This window comes from Lutra lutra, chromosome 10 (assembly GCF_902655055.1).
Source record: "Lutra lutra chromosome 10, mLutLut1.2, whole genome shotgun sequence".
Classification (NCBI taxonomy): Eukaryota; Metazoa; Chordata; class Mammalia; order Carnivora; family Mustelidae; genus Lutra; species Lutra lutra.
Genome location: NC_062287.1, coordinates 14,550,914 through 14,569,725, shown reverse-complemented (window position 1 = coordinate 14,569,725; position 18,812 = coordinate 14,550,914). Strand labels below are relative to the sequence as shown.

At 42.5% G+C, this 18,812-nt stretch overlaps 2 protein-coding genes across 2 annotated transcripts in view; both read right to left on the bottom strand.

Moving 5' to 3' along the window:
* Window positions 1-5,628: 5,628 nt before the first annotated feature.
* ATP5MG (ATP synthase membrane subunit g) lies at window positions 5,629-12,825 on the bottom strand. The gene is made up of 3 exons (XM_047690489.1): window positions 12,668-12,825; window positions 7,069-7,229; window positions 5,629-5,830 (listed from the first exon to the last, which is right to left on the bottom strand). Exons 1-3 carry the CDS (start codon window positions 12,717-12,719, stop codon window positions 5,732-5,734), a joined length of 312 nt encoding a protein of 103 aa, XP_047546445.1. The 5' UTR covers window positions 12,720-12,825; the 3' UTR covers window positions 5,629-5,731.
* A 2,238-nt stretch (window positions 12,826-15,063) lies between these two features.
* The window catches only part of UBE4A (ubiquitination factor E4A), a 41,683-nt gene continuing 37,934 nt past the window's right edge, over window positions 15,064-18,812 (bottom strand). The window contains exon 20 of the mRNA XM_047690487.1: window positions 15,064-18,071. Coding sequence (XP_047546443.1) covers window positions 17,942-18,071 — 130 coding nt within the window. The 3' untranslated portion in view covers window positions 15,064-17,941. The remainder of the gene's footprint in view (window positions 18,072-18,812) is intronic.

The following is an 18,812-nucleotide window of genomic DNA, read 5'->3' as shown; positions in this document are numbered from 1 at the left end:
TGAGCCACCGAGGCGCCCCTATTAAATGCTTTCTTAAGGTTCTGTAAAGGAATTTCTATTCTTACAGTGAGACTAGCCAAACTTCGTTGTTTTCTCCAGCTACACCAGTGCAAGGGCAGAGCACGCAGACTTAGCCGAGGATGTGGTTTGGCAAATGAGCACAACGAAGGGAGTGAGAGGCAAGGATGTTGGGGGGGTATATTCACAGGCGTGACCGTGGAATATATGTAAGGTGGGTGAGGAAGTAAAGAAGGACATCAGGATGGTGAGGGAGATGGTAGCATCCACTTATCGGTGGTCACAGGGATTCCAAATTAATGTATGAGGGGAAATGGGCTGGCCAGACATAGGCAGTCAGAGAGAGGGATGCATGAAATTCAAACTATGGAGTGGTTGAAAAGACTGGTAATGACTTGGGAATGAGTGCCCAAGGAAGGGGAAAGATCTAGTCAATGGACTTTAACAAGAACCAGGAGGCTGGTTTGTTGGATCATTTGTGTCAGTGGTTTTCAGACTTTAGCCTATGTCAGAATTACATGAAGAGCCAATAAAAACACAGATATCCTACCCCCAGAGTTTCTAGGTCTGAGTCTGAGAATTTTTTTTTTAAGATTTTATTTATTTATTTGACAGAGACAGAGCGAGCGAGAGCAGGAACACAAGCAGAGGGAGTGGAAGAGGGAAAGCAGGCTTCCCGTCGAGCATGGAGCCCAAAGTGGGGCTTGATCGCAGGACCCTGGGATCATGACCTGAGCCTAAGGCAGACGCTTAACGACTGAGCCACCCAGGTGCCCCTGAGCCTGAGAATTTTCATTTCTAAGTTTCCTAGTGATGTTGCTGCTGCTGTGGTCCAGGGACCACACTTTGAAAGCTACTGATCCATGTGTATGTTGAAACTGCCAATTATTAAGATCTAAGTAGTTTTGTAGAATGACAGTGAGCAGGGAGGAAAAAAAAAAACTGTCAAGAAATAAAGAATGGGGCGCCTGGGTGGCTCAGTCAGTTCAGTGTCCCGCCTTCAGCTCAGGTCATGATCCCAGAGTCCTGGGATCAAGTCCCACATCAGGTTCCCTGCTCAATGGGGAGCCTGCTTCTCCCTCTGCCTCTGCCTCCTGCTCCCCCTGCTTGTGTGCATGCTCTATCAAACGAATGAATAAAATCTTAAAGAAAGAATGGTTGGGGTGCCTGGTGGCTCAGTTGGTAAAAGCGTCCAACTCTTGGTTTTGGCTCAGGTCATGGTTTGGGGGGTCGTGAGATAGAGCCCCGACAGGGAGTGGGGCTCTGCTTTCAGTGGGGAATCTGCTTGAAGATGTTCTCCCTCTGCCGTACCCCGCCTCCTGCTAATGTGCGCACTCTCTCGCAAATAAATAAGATCTTAAAAAAAAAAACCACCTTAAAAAAATGAAATAATGATTTGGTGACTGATGAGCTGCAACCATTAGGGATAGTTGAGCAATCATGTGATTAAAAGCGGGCTTTTATGGGGCTGGTTGGAAACTGGGGGGCTGAAGCAGAAGCTGGTAGCAGCATGAGATTAAAACAAAGCTACAGGCTTCATGGCAATGTTTTGTTGCGGTAGGTTCACAGGTTGGTGAGTTCCTGCTAAGGGACTCTGGCGGAACTGCTGCTGTAGTTACCTTGAGTGATCACAACTGGTGACCAGTTCATTTCTGGTAGAAGTAAAAACTATACTATTTAGGAAATACTAAGTGTCACAAAGCTGGATATCACTTTACTTGAGATTAGGTGGGATGACAGCTGATGGGACAATAAAGCTTAAGTAGCTTGGTAGTAGGGCAGGTAAGCCTGAGAACAGACAGAACAGTAATACAGAATGGAACTGTGGAAATGCCACACAGGGAGGTCTCCAAGGTGGTCAGGCATGAAGTCAGGGCATAGATGACAACATGGGGTCATTACCTGGGCCCAGTTTGGGGTGTCACTTACTACTCATGGGGTCCTAGCCAAGTCATTTAATGTTTCTGTTGAATTCCTGCCAAATGGGCATGTCATTGATGCCACATAACTCAGGGGAAAGTCAAGGATGAAATAAGTCAGTGCATATGGTTTGAAGATGTGAAATGCTGTACAAACATGATGAAAGTTAATTGCATTGAGCTGTCCTTAGAAATGAGAGCAGAAGAAACTTGGGAATGTAAGAAAGGAGTGGAAAAGAAAGGAGAAACTGTTATCCAAGGAGAGCGTGAGGTACATAGAATAATTAAGTGTGCAATGTGGACAGTTTCACATTCAATGTGATCCCTTATAAAAAGGGTCTAATATTTATTTTTAGATTTTATTTGAGAGAGAAAGCAAGCTCAAGCAGGGGGATGGGCAGAGGGAGAGGGGAAGCAGGTTCCCCACTGAGCAGGGAGCCCTGTGACAGGCTCAATCCCAGAACCCTGGGATCATGACCTGAAGGCTCTGGTATTTATTGACATTCATGTGGAGAAATTTTTTTACATAGTTGTTTCCTCAGAAATCCTACCTTTAGACCATAGTTGCTGACATACATGAGTAATAGGCTTGAGCTTGAGCAGCTGTCCTCTCCCCTCTTTGTTGTCACCTTGTGCTAAGAATGTCTGGGCTTCTACATAGTGAGCAAAGGGCGGGGGGGCGGGGGCGGCACCTGTGCTCTCAGATGCACCCCATGCAGGTTTCTGTCCTGGCTTCTGTTAACCTGGAATTCATAGACTTTTTTTTTTTTTTTTTTTAAGATTTTATTTATTTATTTGAAACAGAGAGAAAGAGATCACAAGTATGCAGAGAGGCAGGCAGAGAGAGAGAGAGGAGAAAGCAGGCTCCCCGCTGAGCAGAGAGCCCGATGTGGGCCTCGATCCCAGGACCCTGAGATCATGACCTGAGCCGAAGGCAGAGGCTTAACCCACTGAGCCACCCAGGCGCCCTTAACCTGGAATTCAAAGTGCCTGTGCTGCTAGACCAGACAGACGGGGAGGGGAGAAATTGTGCCTTGTCAAAATCTTTCTATGGTTTTCCATGCACTGGTCTTAAGATAGCCCAATCCCTGGTATGGCAGAAAAGACACTTCATGATCTGGTCCCCATTCTCCGACCTTACATCACTACTTCCACCTGGAGATTCAGCCAGATGTATGTTCTTTCACAACCTCCAATGTGTCTGATTTCTTCTGACTTGATAACTTTTTTTTTTTTTTAAGATTTTATTCGATAGCCAAAGAGCACAAGCAGGGGGAGCTGTAGGGGCAGAGAGAGAAGCAGGCTCCCCGCTGAGCAGGGACCCCCCCCCCCCCTCCCCACGCAGGGCTCAAACGTAGGACCCTGGGATCATGACCTGAGCTGTAAGGCAGAGGGGTAATGACCGAGCAAACGAGGCACCCCTGACTTAATAGCCTTTACACAGGCTGTTCTACCTGCCCAGTGTACCAGGTTCTATTCTTGGCTCTTACTCTTCTGATTCACTTTTGATATTGGTTCCTGGGACAGCCTTCTTTGAACCCCCTTCACAAGTCTGGGTCAGGCTCTTTCGAGCATGCCTTCCACTTCCCTCGTTATAACACTTTTCACATTGTAACTGCACGCTTAATTAACTGTCTCACCGAACACTGAAACAGGTAACATTCAGTCTTGTCCATGAACGTCTGTCTCTACTCTCTAGCATAGTGCCTAGATTTAGGAGTTACACGAGTATCTGAGGGATGCTGAAGTTGTCTGCTAATGATTCAGCACCCACAAATTCAGTGAAAGCCAGCCTCAACGGTTCTTCACTAGGAGAAAAAAGACTTTTGGGGTTCAGGAGGGCAAAAGGTAACTGGCTAGTGAGGTCAAGTTGCCACTTTGAGGAGCCCGCTGCTATTTTAACTTAAGAAAATACTGTACATGCACTATTAACCACCACACACTGGAGATGTGCTGGATGGCAGAGGAGGAAGTTGCAGTGGAGTGAGTAGTAAATGTTTATTTTGAGGACTTTTTGGGGGTGACCAGATGGTTACCAAAAAAATTACATGTCATGAATCAACTAGGCCTTGTAGGTTATTAGTGCTAGCTGATTTCATACCTTTAAATTTAATTCTCACTCTATGAAATAGAGAACCCCCTGAAGATTACTAGGACTGTAGTAGTAATTTTCAGTCTTTTGCTATGCATATTTTAAGTTACCGAATGTCTTTTGAAGAGGTAGTTTCAGTTTTGACCACCTGTGATTACTGTAAACAGCAGTAAGTTAGGCGTGACTTCATTTCAGAAAAGCAGCAGCCGCTGTGGAGACTTTCCTGCTGATCACTTAGGAAAACTTCCCTTGATTAAACTAAAGCAGTGGTTTTCTAAGTGGATAAATTTGGGACTGACTGGATGAATGTTCAGTACTGCTAAAGGATTAATACTGTACCGTGAGCCATAATGCTTTTCCAGTATGCAGTTAGCTTTTGGTCGTCAGCTGGTAATGCATGTCTTGCCCTGGCTGCAGGAGTTATGATGGATTTAGAAATGTACCAATAAACCATTCAAAGATGGTAAAATCCCTAGAAAAGCCAATGAATGATTAAGTCTCTCCTACATCCTCAATAATAACAGCTCAAGAAGACAGATAGCAAGCATTTGTATTTATTTCAAGACATAATGTACTATTTAGAACAATGGAGAATACTAAATTTTTTAACTATTTAAATATCCATAGGGTATTTTATTTTTGTTAAGTTAGGTTCTAAAAATCATGAACTAAACAGATTAGTAATTTAACACACATCAAAATTAGATTTAAAAAGGAGGTGGTGGGGGCGCCTGGGTGGCTCAGTGGGTTAAGGCCTCTGCCTTCGGCTCAGGTCATGATCCCAGAGTCCTGGGATCGAGCCCCGCATCGGGTTCTCTGCTCAGCAGGGAGCCTGCTTCCCTCTCTCTCTCTGCCTGCCTCTCTGCCTGTGATCTCTGTCAAATAAATAAACAAATAAATTAAAAAAAAAAAAAAAAAAAAAAAGGAGGTGGTGGCTATTAGTAGCTCTGTCCTGGTGTTAAAGATGGTATAAAGATACTGAGAATACCACAAAGTACTCTAACATTTATAAATGCAGGTGTTATCAAAAGGTTTATCTCTAGGGTGCCTGGGTGGTTCAGTTGTTAAGTGTCTGCCTTCAGCTCAGGTCATAATCCCAGGGTCCTGGGATGGAGCCCTGCATCGGGGTCCCTGCTCTGCAGGAAGCCTATTTCTCCCTCTCCCACTCCCCCTGCTTGTGTTCCCTCTCTTGCTGTGTCTGTCAAATAAATAAATAAAATCTAAAAAAAAAAAAAAATCTCTGTAGCAAAAAGAAACCATCCAAATTTTATTATTTATATTATGGACATGATTTAACTATATCACTATGGCATGTGGTATTACTATTTTTCTTACTGTAGCAAGTCGTATTTTTCCCAAGACCTTTTCCCTGACTATTCTGGAAATAAATTTATCATGTATTTCAAACCTTCAGGTTAGAATGTTATCCTCATAAATGTATTTGCCAGGTTGGTATATTCACATATATCCTTTCCGATTTTAGGCTAAGCAAAAGACATGCCCTTAGAGCTGTATTAATGTATTAAAGCAAGACAATCCATCTTATTATCAAGAGAAACTGTAATCCTTCCATGTAGTGTCTGATAGAGAAAACACTGATTTTGACACATTATCTTCTTTTATTCAAGTACCAGTCTGATCACACATGGTCCAAGAACCCTCAAATAATAAGCCACATATAAACAGATGTAAAGATTGGTCTTCAAACATTATAGCCAATGATGCCACGCTTGCCTATGATCTCGCCGACATAAAACCACATCCATACCTCGGTGGCCACCAAACCATTCAGCAGAGCTTCCTGAAAAAAGCAGCACAAATTTTAATGTACATTGTTTTTCTTATGTATTTAAAAGTACTCTTCTCCAGGATCAAGTAACAGAGAATGTAAGGATGCTATTCATTTAGAGAGCAGTTTTAGCCAAAGTCAAGGTTTACTGATGTTAACTTTGTTCAACTGCTGAGACACTTGCACTTTCATTTATGTAAGGTAAGTAGTCCAGAACTTATAAATTCTTTCAAAGCATTCTTTAAAGACCTGAACTGACTTAACCCTTTCATTATTAGTTTATGAGACACTTTATGAGCCCTAGAACAACCCACATCCTGGAAATAGCTGACACATTTAGACAGGGCATTCATATGAAAGGATGGCCATAGTAAGGTAAGTCTCTGAACAGATATTTCTGTCTGGCCAAAGAGAATTCGTTGACAGATGAAGAGCTCTGTCTTCCCCTTTCTTCATTTATTATTTGGTTTAACTCTTTCCAAGTATTCAGTAAGGACTCAGTTTCACAGATCAATGTTTTACTGCCCTGAAAAAGCACGCTGTGTGCAAGTGCAACTAAAGATCTTGAAACTCCAGTTGAAGTAGTCCTCTACAACAAAACCAGGCCTTTCCTTTTAGCACCTGGATGTGAATTTTAATTTTCCCCTTCAAACTAGACCAGAAATACTGGAGGTCTGAAAAACAACTGTATTTTCCAGGATGTAGATTCTAAAGCCAGAAATAATTTAGTTGTTTGGCTCAAACAAGCAAACATAAAATCCAAGTTCCAGTTCTTAACAGCCTTTAGATTTTATCTTAATGCAATTCAGTAACCCTTCATATTACATGATATGCTTGCTAGGTTTTGATATTTTTAACTTCATGTAACTGTTAGCTGCCTGACAGTCCAAGAGATCTTTTGGCTAAACCGGGAGTATTTCCAGGCCTTCGGATGAAAAAAAGCACAAAATCAGCAAAGTAAGCCATCCTATTTTAGTATACTAACCAAAATAGGAGAGGGAAAAAAGTTGCCCAGAAAAAATGCTCCTTTCTTTGTTATAAGACTAACAGGAAACAAAGACATATAATAGCTGAATTATTTCAACCCAGATGACAACATTGGAAAGGTAAGTATCTTTCTCAGCAGTCAAGAAAGAAATTATCTTTCATTATGTAGGTTTTAGTCTCACTGGAAAATACATATATCAGAAAAATCCCAAGGGAAGACATTTTCAGTTACGCACATACGTTTTCATTTAGCCCATAGTTACCTTAACTGTGAGCTGTTTGAAGCTACCAGTTTGAGCACTCTTGACTATTTTTTTCAAGCTCTGAATAGCTGCAGGGATCTCAGCAGGGGTTGGAGGAACCAGCTCAACTTTGGCATAGTGCCAAAATGTGGCCAATCGAGGCTTCGAGTAAGTCACAGCAGCTGGAAAACAAAACAAAACAAAACAAAAAACCAGGATGAACTCACAAGAGACCGAAAGAAGCAGATGTGTGGGCTGGACACAAATATTTATTCATGCATCACATTCATTCACTGCTTGTACCAAATGTGCACCCGGTGTGAAAAAGTCAAAGCTGCTCCCTGGTAACAAGAGGCTTTTAAAGATGCAGAACACCTGTGTCACAGGGACGTTTCAATCAGGCAGGAAGCTGTAAGCACATTCAATTATGTCAGGACTTCACTAGTGGCCAGCCAGTACGGTTACTTCATTTACGAATGGCAAATGTGGTTAACTGTAAAGTTATGAGAAGTTGGATTCAGAAGCAAGAAAACAGCAGCAATGTAGCTGTATTTTCTTGGTAGAGCGAGCAGAAAATTTGGAGGGAAAAAGTGTGGAAGGGGAGGGAAGGAGCTACACAGAACAGCATCCTTAAGAGTAAGATTAAAACTTGTCAAAATGTTGGCTACAAATCCAGATGGAATTATACCAATTAGTGCCCATTTTTGGTATCCTCATCAATATGTGAATTAAATCTTTCCTTAACAAAAGCCCAGCTGCTCCTCCTTCAAAACAGTACAAATAATAAAAATAAAACCTACATGTATTGTTCAGAGCAGCCAAACTCAAATCTGTTACTCTGGTGAAATTCCTCAAGGTAGTTACTATTTCAGAGAAAAAAAAAAAATTCTTAATAACCCAAGTAGATGTAAGATTATGGTAGTGATTTCAGCAAGAGAAAGGCATTTTTTTTTAATTTTTTAAAAAAGATTTTATTTTATTTATTTATTTGACAGAGAGATCACAAGTAGACGGAGAGGCAGGCAGAGAGGGAGGGGGGGGGGGAAGCAGGCTCCCTGCTGAGCAGAGAGCCCGATGCGGGACTCGATCCCAGGACCCTGAGATCATGACCTGAGCCGAAGGCAGCGGCTTAACCCACTGAGCCACCCAGGCGCCCCCTTTTTTTAATTTTTAAAAAAAGATTTTATTTATTTATTTGACAGTAAGAGAGCACAAGCAGGGGGAGCAGCAGAGGGAGACGGAGAAGCAGGTTCCCTGATGAGCAAGAAGCCTAATTCGGGCCTCGATCCCAGGAACCCGGGATCATGACCTAAGCCGAAGGCAGATGCTTAAGGGACTGAGTTACCCAGGCATCTTGAGAAAGTAATTTTATAAAAAAAAGTTACAACAAGACAAATGTGATAAAACAGCACACATGCATGAACATCCATAAACTGTCTACTATTCAAAGATGGGGGGGGGGGTGCCTGGGTAGATCCCGCAGTGAAGTGTCTTTCTTCAGTTCAGGTTATGATTCCAGGGTTCTGGAATCCTGCACTGGGCTCCCTACTCAGCGGGGAGTCTGCTTCTCCCTCTGCCCTGCCCTCATGCTTGTGCATGTACTCTCTCTCTAAAATAAATCTTAAACAAAAACAAAAAATTAAAACAAACCCCAAAACACGGCAAAGATGGATTATCCAAGGTTTTTGGTACTTCTATTATTAGCTTCCTGGATTTGGGTATTCACTACTCTTAGAATCAATCCTGCATCATCCTTTGTGCTCAGGGCCATGGGTAAATCTTTAAGGAGACACAAGTTCTACATAGAACTGACAGTGCCTGGAAGATGGGGCTATCACACACAAAAAAGGGGGTTCTATCACAGAGTACAAAATCTTGTGTAATTGTCTTTAGTTATCTTCAACACAGATATTTCATCCTTTAAAAAAAAACAGTACTTTGTACACAAGTACTATACCTTAGTCGGTAAATTTGTTTTTCAGGGAGTACAGGTTAAAAAGTTTCAAACTGCTTTATGTATGTACAAGGGATGAATAAAACAGAAGTAAATGAATGGTGGATGATGGGAGCCAGGTTTCTCACTGTAGGAAAGTTACAAATAGGCAAGAAAAGAAGAATAAATCCCATAATACTGGATTAGAGTTGAAGACATTCATATGAACTCACCTGTAGTTCAATATATATACAGATGGATAGATACAGAAACAATCATGTATATGCATGCATACACATAGGTTACCATACACACACACCCTTAAGAGGCCCTAGAAGTGATGACATTCTAGCAGTCTAGTAGCAAGAAAGATATTCATTGCCTAGATCTTAGTTTCAAAGTACGTTATCCAACAAAAGAAACTAGGACTCCTTGGAGAAATGGCTGATTCTAAGGCTGGGCAGGGAAAATGTAACATGACTTTGAAGGATTTTGTAGTACAAGAAAGGCGGTACTCAATGGGACAGAGGTGCCAACCTAAAAGCGTTCTCAATGGCCAAGGCTGCAACAATTTGAACAAAATAAATAACATACTATTGGAGGTAAGGAGGAGGAAATAAATGTACATGAGTCCATACATGACTGAATAAACACACAGGGAAGAACAAATCTTTCTCATAGAATTCCATTTAATTATATGTAAATACTCCTTCCTACAGGAGATGGGATCCCTGCTGTTGGCAGCTGCTCCCTGCCCCCTCAGCACACACACTGAGAAGACTTGGTTACTTGCTTCTAGGGAACAGGTTATGGGAAGGGAAAAAACAGTAACTTTACAGTGAGAAACCTAGCAACACCACCATAACCAAATGATGAAAACTATTTCACCATTGATGTTACACAGGTATCACATACATCCTGATATGTGATTATAGCACTTCACTTTTGTAATATTCTTTCTCAAAACCCATAGCTCGACTAATCATGAGAAAAATACCAGACAAATCCAGATTGGAGAACATCTTTATAGGACACCTAGACAGGTATCTATAAAAATACTTAAAAAAACTGTCAAAGTCATGGAAAGTAAGAAAAACTGTCATTAAAGTGTTACACGTCAGAGGAATCTAGGGAGATTAACAACTCAGTACGATGTGGAACCTGGATGGGCTCCTGGAACAGGAAGAGATTAATGGTAAGACTGGTAAAATCTCAATAACGTCTCAAGTTTAGTAACCATGAAAAAAATTTAAACTCTTATGACTTCTTTGGGGAATTCTGATGATAAAGTTACTCATTTCTGTTAGCTTCTTTGTGCCCCCAGGTGAATTAGCAGATATAGTCAGTAATTTTTTTTTAAACATAAACTCTCTCTCTATATATAAAAAAATAAATTCTGTGTTGAACATGGGGCTCGAAATCACAACCCAGAGATTGAGAGTCATGCTCTACAGACTGGGCCACCCAGATGCTCCTATAGTCAGTTTTTAAAAAAAAGATAAGATTATGTATGTATGTATGTATTTGAGAGAGAGAGAGAGATAGCCAGAGAGGGAACACAAGCAGGGGTAGACAGAGAGAGCAGGCTACCCGTCAAGCAGGGAGCTTGATATGGGACTCAATCCTAGGACCCCGGGATCATGACCTGAGCCTAAGGCAGATGCTTAACGAATGAGCCACCCAGGCGAGCCCCCCCCCACTTTTTTTTTTTTTTTTTTGAAGATTTATTTATTTGATACAGAGAGCGCATGGGGGAGAGAGTGCACAAGCACGGGAGCAGCAGGCAGAGGGAGAGAGAGAAGCAGGCTTCCCCTGAGCAGGCAGATGCCTACTGACTGAGCCACCCAGGCACCCGGCTAGTAGTTTTTTTAAAAGGATTTTTTTTTTTTTAAAGATTTCATTTATTTATTTGACACACAGAGAGAGAGATCACAAGTAGGCAGAGAGGCAAGCAGAGACAGAGAGGAAGGGAAGCAGGTTTCCTGGTGAGCAGAGAGCCTGACGCAGGGCTCCATCCCAGGACCCTGAGATCATGACCTGCTGAGCTGAAGGCAGAGGCTTTAACACACTGAGCCACACATGCGCCCCCAAAGAATTGATTTTTAAGTAATCTCTACGCGGAGCTTGAACCTGCAACCCAAAATCAAGAGTTGCAGGCTCCACTGACTGAGCTAGCCAGGTGTCCCAATTTTTATTAGACATTTAACATTCACATTTAATACACTGAATTATGTTACAAAGCAAAATATATTTCACATTTAAAAGCCTGGCCCCAGCTGAGTAGTTCTTTCTGAGTACTTCTGGAAGAACAACAACTGTTACTTTTAATTACAATAATACAGGAAAGAGTTTGCTTCTTAATAAAATTTCCTTTTGGTACTACTCTTCTTTTACATTTTATTACTAAATTAGTTTGCAATCCCACCACCTCAAAAATGTGAATGCCATGCCTCAGGGGAAAAAAAAATTCATCCGAAACTTAAAAAAAATGTTGCTTCGAATCACCCACAAAAAATTGTGAAGCCACAATTCCTTCTCTTTTTATTCATGTAAAAAAGTGTAGAGCTCTATCAAAACAGGTACCGTGATAATCTTAGTAACACTACAAACTTAAGCTCTTTAGGAAAATGTGTGAATTAGTCGACTGTGTGTTGGAGGAGAGGCTCAAACATTATTGTATTTGGCACCCTAAGGCCTTCAATAATCCACTGGCTGCTGATAGGAGCAAAGGAAGAAGATAAATCGATCATAGTAAAATAGGTTCAAAAATATCACATATATTCAGAAAATTCTTTCCACTCCCATTTCAGAATCAAATTTGAGTGAAAACTATCTAGAGATATGTGCTTCAACCGCTCACCAGAATATAGCACTCCAGAGAAGACGCTCCCCTCATTTTATTTCATCTCACTTTGGAAATAAAATGCAAGAGCTTGCTACCCAGCAGACAACTGCGGTATTTCCTGACGGAAGAGGCTACTTCTCAGGGCTGTTGACTATTCAGGGTCGTTCTCAAGTACAGCGGTCTGCCAGTAAGACATCGGTTTTTTTCCAAACTGAAAAGCTCCATGAATATTAACGCTAGAATGATAAAGATTACTGTTCATACACCTCCCTTTCTATGTTTGTGGGAGCAGGGATACTCGTCCACAAAGTCCAATTCCACCTAAAATTTCCATTAGATTAAAGAAGCATTTCATAATCTGGCCAGGACAGAAGGCAAAGTCGACGTTCAAAAAGCATGCCTACCCCTAAAAACCTATGTAGACTTCCAGATACCCTATCTGACAACCAGACAACCTGGTGCGGCCGAATTTACGGTACTTTCACCTGCCTCTGCCCTCCCTTTCCCTCGTTCGGCCGCAGGGCCCTACCCTCCACACCCCCACGCCTCGACATCTAAGGGGGCGTCATGGCGGCAGTGGAGGGCGACTCCAGCCTTCCCACACAGTCCTCCCCTCTTTCACTGTGGCGGTTAGAATTCCGAACTTCTTGAGTGTACTGAGAACCCCAGCTGCAGGCCAGGTTGACGGAAAGGCTAGAGGAGTCGCAGCCTGGCCCCTGCTCTCCCCCACAAGCCCCCCAACACCGGCCGTCCCACCCCGGCTTCCACGGGGCCCTCGAGGCACCACCGCCCGCGTCGTCCCCTCAGACCCTCCCGCTCCGGCAGTCCGCCGCCGCGCTCACCGTTCACCAGCGCCGGGGCCTTCTCCGCCAGGTTACGGACAAACTGGGCCATAGTTCCAAGCTGGAAGGTCCCTCGCCCCGGACGGCCGCTGAATGTCACCCCCCCCCCCCGGAAGGACCCACCGCAGGACCCCGTTCCGCTTCCAAGGTCAGGCCTCCTCTTTCCGCGCCGGTCCAAGTATTTAGGCGTCCTGTTACCTTTCCGGAATCTAGCTAGCCACATGATTGTCTTCAGCCGCGGAGGAGAAAGAGCAGATGAAAAGGTGAGGTCAGAGAACAAGTGGAGAGCGGTGGGCTTCGGCGGAGGAACAGGCATCTCTTGGGGCAGCCGCTCACAGAGGCCCGGAAGGCCGGCCCTCAGAGGGCGGGCGCATGCGCTCTGGGCCTCCCGTGCCGGCCTTGGCGCGGCCCGGCTCCGGAGTGCGTGAGGTGCTGGCGAGTTTCTGAGAAAACGTGGGAAGTTAGGCCTGGAAGGCATCTGTAAGGTTTTCCTAGGCCAGGACGATCGTCTTATAAGGGCAGACAGCCCAAACATGTGGAGAGTTATGGGCAGAGCCGGCGCCACATAACCTGTCATGTGATTTAGTCCTTTGCCTTCAGCGGATCTTTCCTAGTCCCGATCTCCCCTTCATTTTGTATTGGGATCGGAGTCCAGTCCCTCTAATTCCCTAGTGAGTCGCAAGGAACTATGGAGATGGGAGCAACAAAACATTTACTGAGGGAGAGTCTCCAGTATGCCAGGCCTTTTGGAATTTAAGAAAGCCTGTGTTAGTGTCCCCCATTTAAGACTGGGATTGATAAATGGCCACATAGCTAGTGAGGGGCAGAGTTGGGATCTGACAGGATTGCAGTGTAAACAGGTAAGAGGCGAATGCGATTAGGAGTGGTGGTGATCTGGAAAGATTTCTAGGGAAGACGTATAACAGAACAGCTCTGTACTACAGGGTTGAAACTTTAATACGACTGGGAGAAAAGATTTATCTAGGGAAGTGGCATTTGATGTGAGAAGCATAATTATAAGTAATGTACCCTGGAGAAGCCTGAGCAAATCTGATTGATGAGGTAGTCAGGTGGAAAGAAAAATTGGGGGTGACATCAAGGAGCCAAGAGCATCGTTTCAATGGCAATGATTCAGGTGCCAAGTACTCCAAAGAGAAGTCACATTAAGGCTGGGAAAGTTAATTTACCAATATGGAAATATTAGCTACAGCAGTTTCCGAAAATTAGGATAGAAGCCAGAGTATGTCTATAAAGGACTGTAAGTCGGAAAACCAAATAAGGGGTGATTGTGTGGGTCAGTCCTTAGGCATCTGACTTGATTTCACCTTAGGTTATGATCTCAGAGTTGTGCCATGAGCCCCCCGTTGGGCCCTGCGCTGGGCTCAGCCTGGGCATGGAGCCTGCTTAAGATTCTTTCCTTCTCCCTCTGTGCCCTCCTGAACTCAGTAAGACCAAGTAAGGATGTGGAACTTAAGGTGGACGCTGAAGATAGAGAAGGAGGATTGATAAAATATCTGAAGAGAGAAGAAAGAAGATTGGGGGGATTAGCCTTGGAACCGTGGGGCCTATTCACAGATGGGATGATGGGAGAGAAATCTGAAAGTGGAAATTCTGAAATATGTATCTTTCTATTTAAGTGGAAGGCAAGATCTTCAGTGAAGTTCAGAAAGATTGGCGCAAAGGTTCAAGTTTGGATTGGTGCTGAGTTTCTGGACACACAGGGTTGTTGGGCAGTGTTAGCAACCACTGATTTGTGGTCACAGCACTCTAAAGATTGTGTCATTTTTCTCAAACAGTGGTCTACAGCTTGGATACTGGAACAGAGAGGAATGACTGGGTCAATCTAAACTGAGGTCTCACAGGGAAAGGGTATAGAAACTAGGGGCAAGACAGGGAATGTGGGGGCACCTGGGTTGCTCAGTGGGTTAAAGCCTCTGCCTTCGGCTCGGGTCATGATCCCAGGGTCCTGGGATCGAGCCCCACATCGGGCTCTCTGCTCAGCGGGGAGCCTGCTTCCCCCTCTCTCTGCCCGCCTCTCTGCCTACTTGGTGATCTCTGTCAAATAAATAAATAAAATCTTAAAAAAAAAAAAAAAAAAGCAGTAAATGTTAAAAAAAAAAAAAAAAGGGAATGTGATAGTGAATGATTAAAATGAAAGACCTGGGGTTTAGGCCAGATAAAGAAAAGCGAAGCTGGACATGAACCGATGAGGAAAAAATATGCCCAAACACTCTTCTGCGTAACTCGGGTCCAGAAGCCTGGTAAGGGAGGTTAGCTCGGCCGGGCGACTCACATATGATACCACCTTAAAGAGAAGTGAAGGTCAGAGTCCTCTCAAATTTCTGAGAAACTGCCACTAGCTTTTCATACTGTAATGAAGGAAGTGATAACAAAGGTTGTAAGTCATGAGTTCATTTATTAAATACAAGCTTTGAACAAACACCCCCAGGCAAGTTTGACAAGAAGTAACCTTCCTGGAATGTTTCAAAATACAGTTATGTTGATCAAATTTTATTTCAATCAACCTTTTTGTTGTTTTATTTTGTACTTTTTTTTTTTTTTTTTTTTTTGTCTAGGTTTTCCTGTGTAGCAGTCAGAGCATGTGCATTATTTCCTCACATGACACCAACAGTGCAGCATCAGCCTCTCTGGCTTGTAAAGGCACCCAGTAGACTTAGGCTCTGGGCAATGGCTGCTTAGCAACCAGCATCAAATAAAGTAATGAAGCTTTTGTAGACTGTGATACCAAATAGCAACTGGCACCTTCACCTGCACCATTAAAAAACCTTTAATGTTTGTTTTTACATATCCATTACAAACTATACTAAAAAAAAAAACAAAAAAACAAAAAACCCAACAACAACAAACCAAGATTGCTTGATAAAGCCTACTTAAATAATTTTCCAAGTTGAGTTATCACCCTCTTGATAAGCAATACCAGAGCTGATAAAGAGTCTTCATTTTCCTATCATACTCCAGCAAAGCCAACACATAAAACTGGGTATATCAGAAAGTCTGCTCTAATAGATTTAGAGCTGTTTCTGAGTTCCAGGTAACAAAACATCTCTTTAAGCTTCTAAGCGCATATACACACCATGGTGTATACCAAGATGATAATTTTTTAGTCTCATTTTTGGGATGTTCTTAAATTACTTCAAGGAAAGAAAAAAAGGCACAGAGGACACTTGGTTTCCTTACCAACAGTGGCCTTAAGCTATACTCTTGCTTTGTGATGAGTTTAAAGATACTCAGCAGCATTAATGGTGCCGTAGCCATTCATAAAAAGTTTCAGGAAAAAAAAAAAGCTTGCCAGGAAAGGCTTACAATCTGAAGACCACAGAAGTAGAATACAGACACAGATACAAGAGGCAGCATAGAGGTTGTTAACTAGAAAGCTGCTGGGAACAGCTGCCTTCTGAGGTTTTGTGCCTATTTTCCCTCCAATTTCCTCCTATAAAACTCTGGTGTTTTCCCCCACTTTAAAAAAAAAAAAGAAACATCCCATTAGATTGGGTTTGGAAGATAATTTTAAGTAGACAGAAGCTATTTATACACAGTTCATTCTCAGAAAAGTAAAGGAGGATAATAAATATGAAATGAAGCTCATTTTAAGAAAATAAACAAATCCTGGTAACCCAAGCCTTAAAGGCCCAGGTGCACATTGAATTAGTATCTTACATTCCGGCATTTCTAAGAGTCCTAGACTCCTTTTTCATTTATAAGCACAGCAATAGGCAACATCTACTTTATACCTAGTGTGGGATGCCCTCTGATGTGAGGTTTTCCAAGTGATGCCATCAAAAGCACATTAAGGACTGCTTATAGCAATTCGTGCTAGGATATCCTAAAACTACCATCTTACTTGAAAGAGGCCATGGTTAAAGATGAAAGTGCCCCTGTTTCTAGATCCTTTCACTTCCCTTGTCACTTACGATATCTTTAGGCTTACAGGGATAGCCACATAATCCAAAGGAGAATGTGCCTCACTTAGCAGTTGGTAAGCTGTGCAACTGAGTAGGGAGTGCAAGCTCAACTTGCAAAAGTGGGGCCCATCCGCCTACTAACTCCAGGGGGCCATGTGGATATTTATAACAGCTGTGGACAAGGTTGTGCTCAAATTCCTACTTTATTAATTGATGACCTAAGGCTGAGTTAGACGCAGCTCTTGGAAGTTAGGTCACAAGCCCAAACAAACATTAACTATATACATGTTATAGTCTCAGAATTTTGTCTAGAGTGTGTCAGTAAACATGGCCACACAATGCATACATCTTACCATGGAAGAGACGATATAAAGTTGTACTCAGTTTACACTAGACCAATATAAAAATGCACATGGTGTCTATATATACTGAAATATATTGTTGATAACAGTGTCTCAAAATGACATCTTTCATAGTTACAATATTTGTTCCCTAACTTTTCCACTCAAGCCTAGTCCTTGTGGCAACAGATTTCCATAAGATAAAGAGGGCCAAACAGCCTTCTTTTTTCTTTCACCTCAGAATTTTCTGAATTATCAAATATTCACGTTTGTCCTACCAATCCTAAAAATATTATGAAGCTAAGTTTTTTGTGGTGATGACAGCCCTAGGGGAGAATGTTTGTCCTCCACTGGATCTCTGAGTGATGAGATAATGCAAAATTAAATACTACCAACAGAAACTACATTAAGATTCCTTTTTGAAAATCTCATCTATTCTATTCAAAAGCCCAAACAAATCAAGGTATCTGCTTTTGTGTGAAAGGTTATTCTGTAATATAGCAGAACTGTAACAAGAAAAGGGCCGACATCCAGGTCATGAAGACCAGTAAATACCTCGATGACACAGGACTTTCTGATGGTGTTTGCTGTCACCAAAATATGTGACATCATATACTTAAAAGCTGGGCTCACCTAAGTATTTGATCAGTTCTTGACAGAGCAACAGTAAGGTGGCAGGAAGGTTTAATAGTTGAAGTTAATATAACTTAAGGAAGGAAAAGAATGAAGAGTAGGAAGAGAGAACAAAGGGTACAAATGAGTGGTCATTTCTAAACTTGGTGCTGCTCTAATCAGCATAATTTCCTGCAAGCCAGGAGAGGATTGTAAAATTCTTAGGAATAAATCTAAATTGTCATAATTTCAGCAAGAGCAGTTCTCTAGTTAAAAAAGAAAGAAAGAGAGAAAGAAAGAAAGAAAGAAAGGAATGGAACCAAAAAGAGAGAAACCACAAACAATTGCTTATCTACATTCTGGGGTTGGTTGTTTTTGGTTTGTTTAGTTCACAGTATTTATTCAAGTTGCTCCTTTTGTTGTTGTTTCCTCTCTGCAAGCCACCGTTGGATTTTTTCTTTTAGTTCTGTGTTTGGCCGGATCTGGTCCATGGTGAGGGGACTACGGTTAAAGGGATCGGTTTGGTCACTGGGACAGAGAGAGAGAAAGGGAAAGTGGTTATTTCTGTAAGTTCGAACCGCCAAAGCCCAAGCTAGAAAAGCGGGTCCATCTCCCTCTGAGAATGAAGCCAGACGTGCTGTAAGTCTGAGTCAGGTGCTGCCTTGAGGTTAGAAAGAAGGAGACGAGAGAAAGAGTGATTCAGGAGGTTCCTAGGTTCTGCAGATTATTTCGCTACTTTGTCTCTCTGTTCCTTAACAAACTTGATTTTCACATTGCTACTCAGATCATACTTGGTTGGACTGCAGAGAGCCTGCACACTCACGTCAGCGTACAGAGCTGCTGGTAGTGTTACTGACAGTCTCTCGAACAATCTAAGGCGTTAGGGGATAAAGCTTTGGAGAATGACACCTGATTCAGTCAGCTGACTGCTGCACAAATAAACGCAGATTATGGCTTCCTGGCAGGTAAGGGGTGTGTTTACAGTATACTTCAAGAGCTGATTCTATCTTCTATCTGTATCCTGAGGCCACAATAAAATATAAATTCTCACTGACATTTTGGAAAAGAGAGACTGCCTACTACAGCATTATGTGTGTAGTGAATGCTTAATACCAAATATCACAAAGTAGAAAATTCCCTTTTGCAATGTTTAAAAAATTGTTCCTTAAATTTGGGTCAACTTATAGAACTTCATTTTAAATAGGAAGAGTTTCTCAGTATCCATGTCAACCTAATGAAGCAGGCCCCAGCTGGACTCGTTGGCCACCG

What these genes read in the sequence shown, in the direction of transcription:
- ATP5MG (XM_047690489.1), bottom strand. Translation starts at nt 12,719, where the DNA reads ATGGCCCAGTTTGTCCGTAACCTGGCGGAGAAGGCCCCGGCGCTGGTG. An exon ending in GGCCCCGGCGCTGGTGAACG is followed by an intron (nt 7,230 to 12,667) that starts GTGAGCGCGGCG and finishes TTTGTTTTCCAG; the next exon opens with CTGCTGTGACTTACTCGAAG. An exon ending in TCAAACAGCTCACAGTTAAG is followed by an intron (nt 5,831 to 7,068) that starts GTAACTATGGGC and finishes TGCTTTTTTCAG; the next exon opens with GAAGCTCTGCTGAATGGTTT.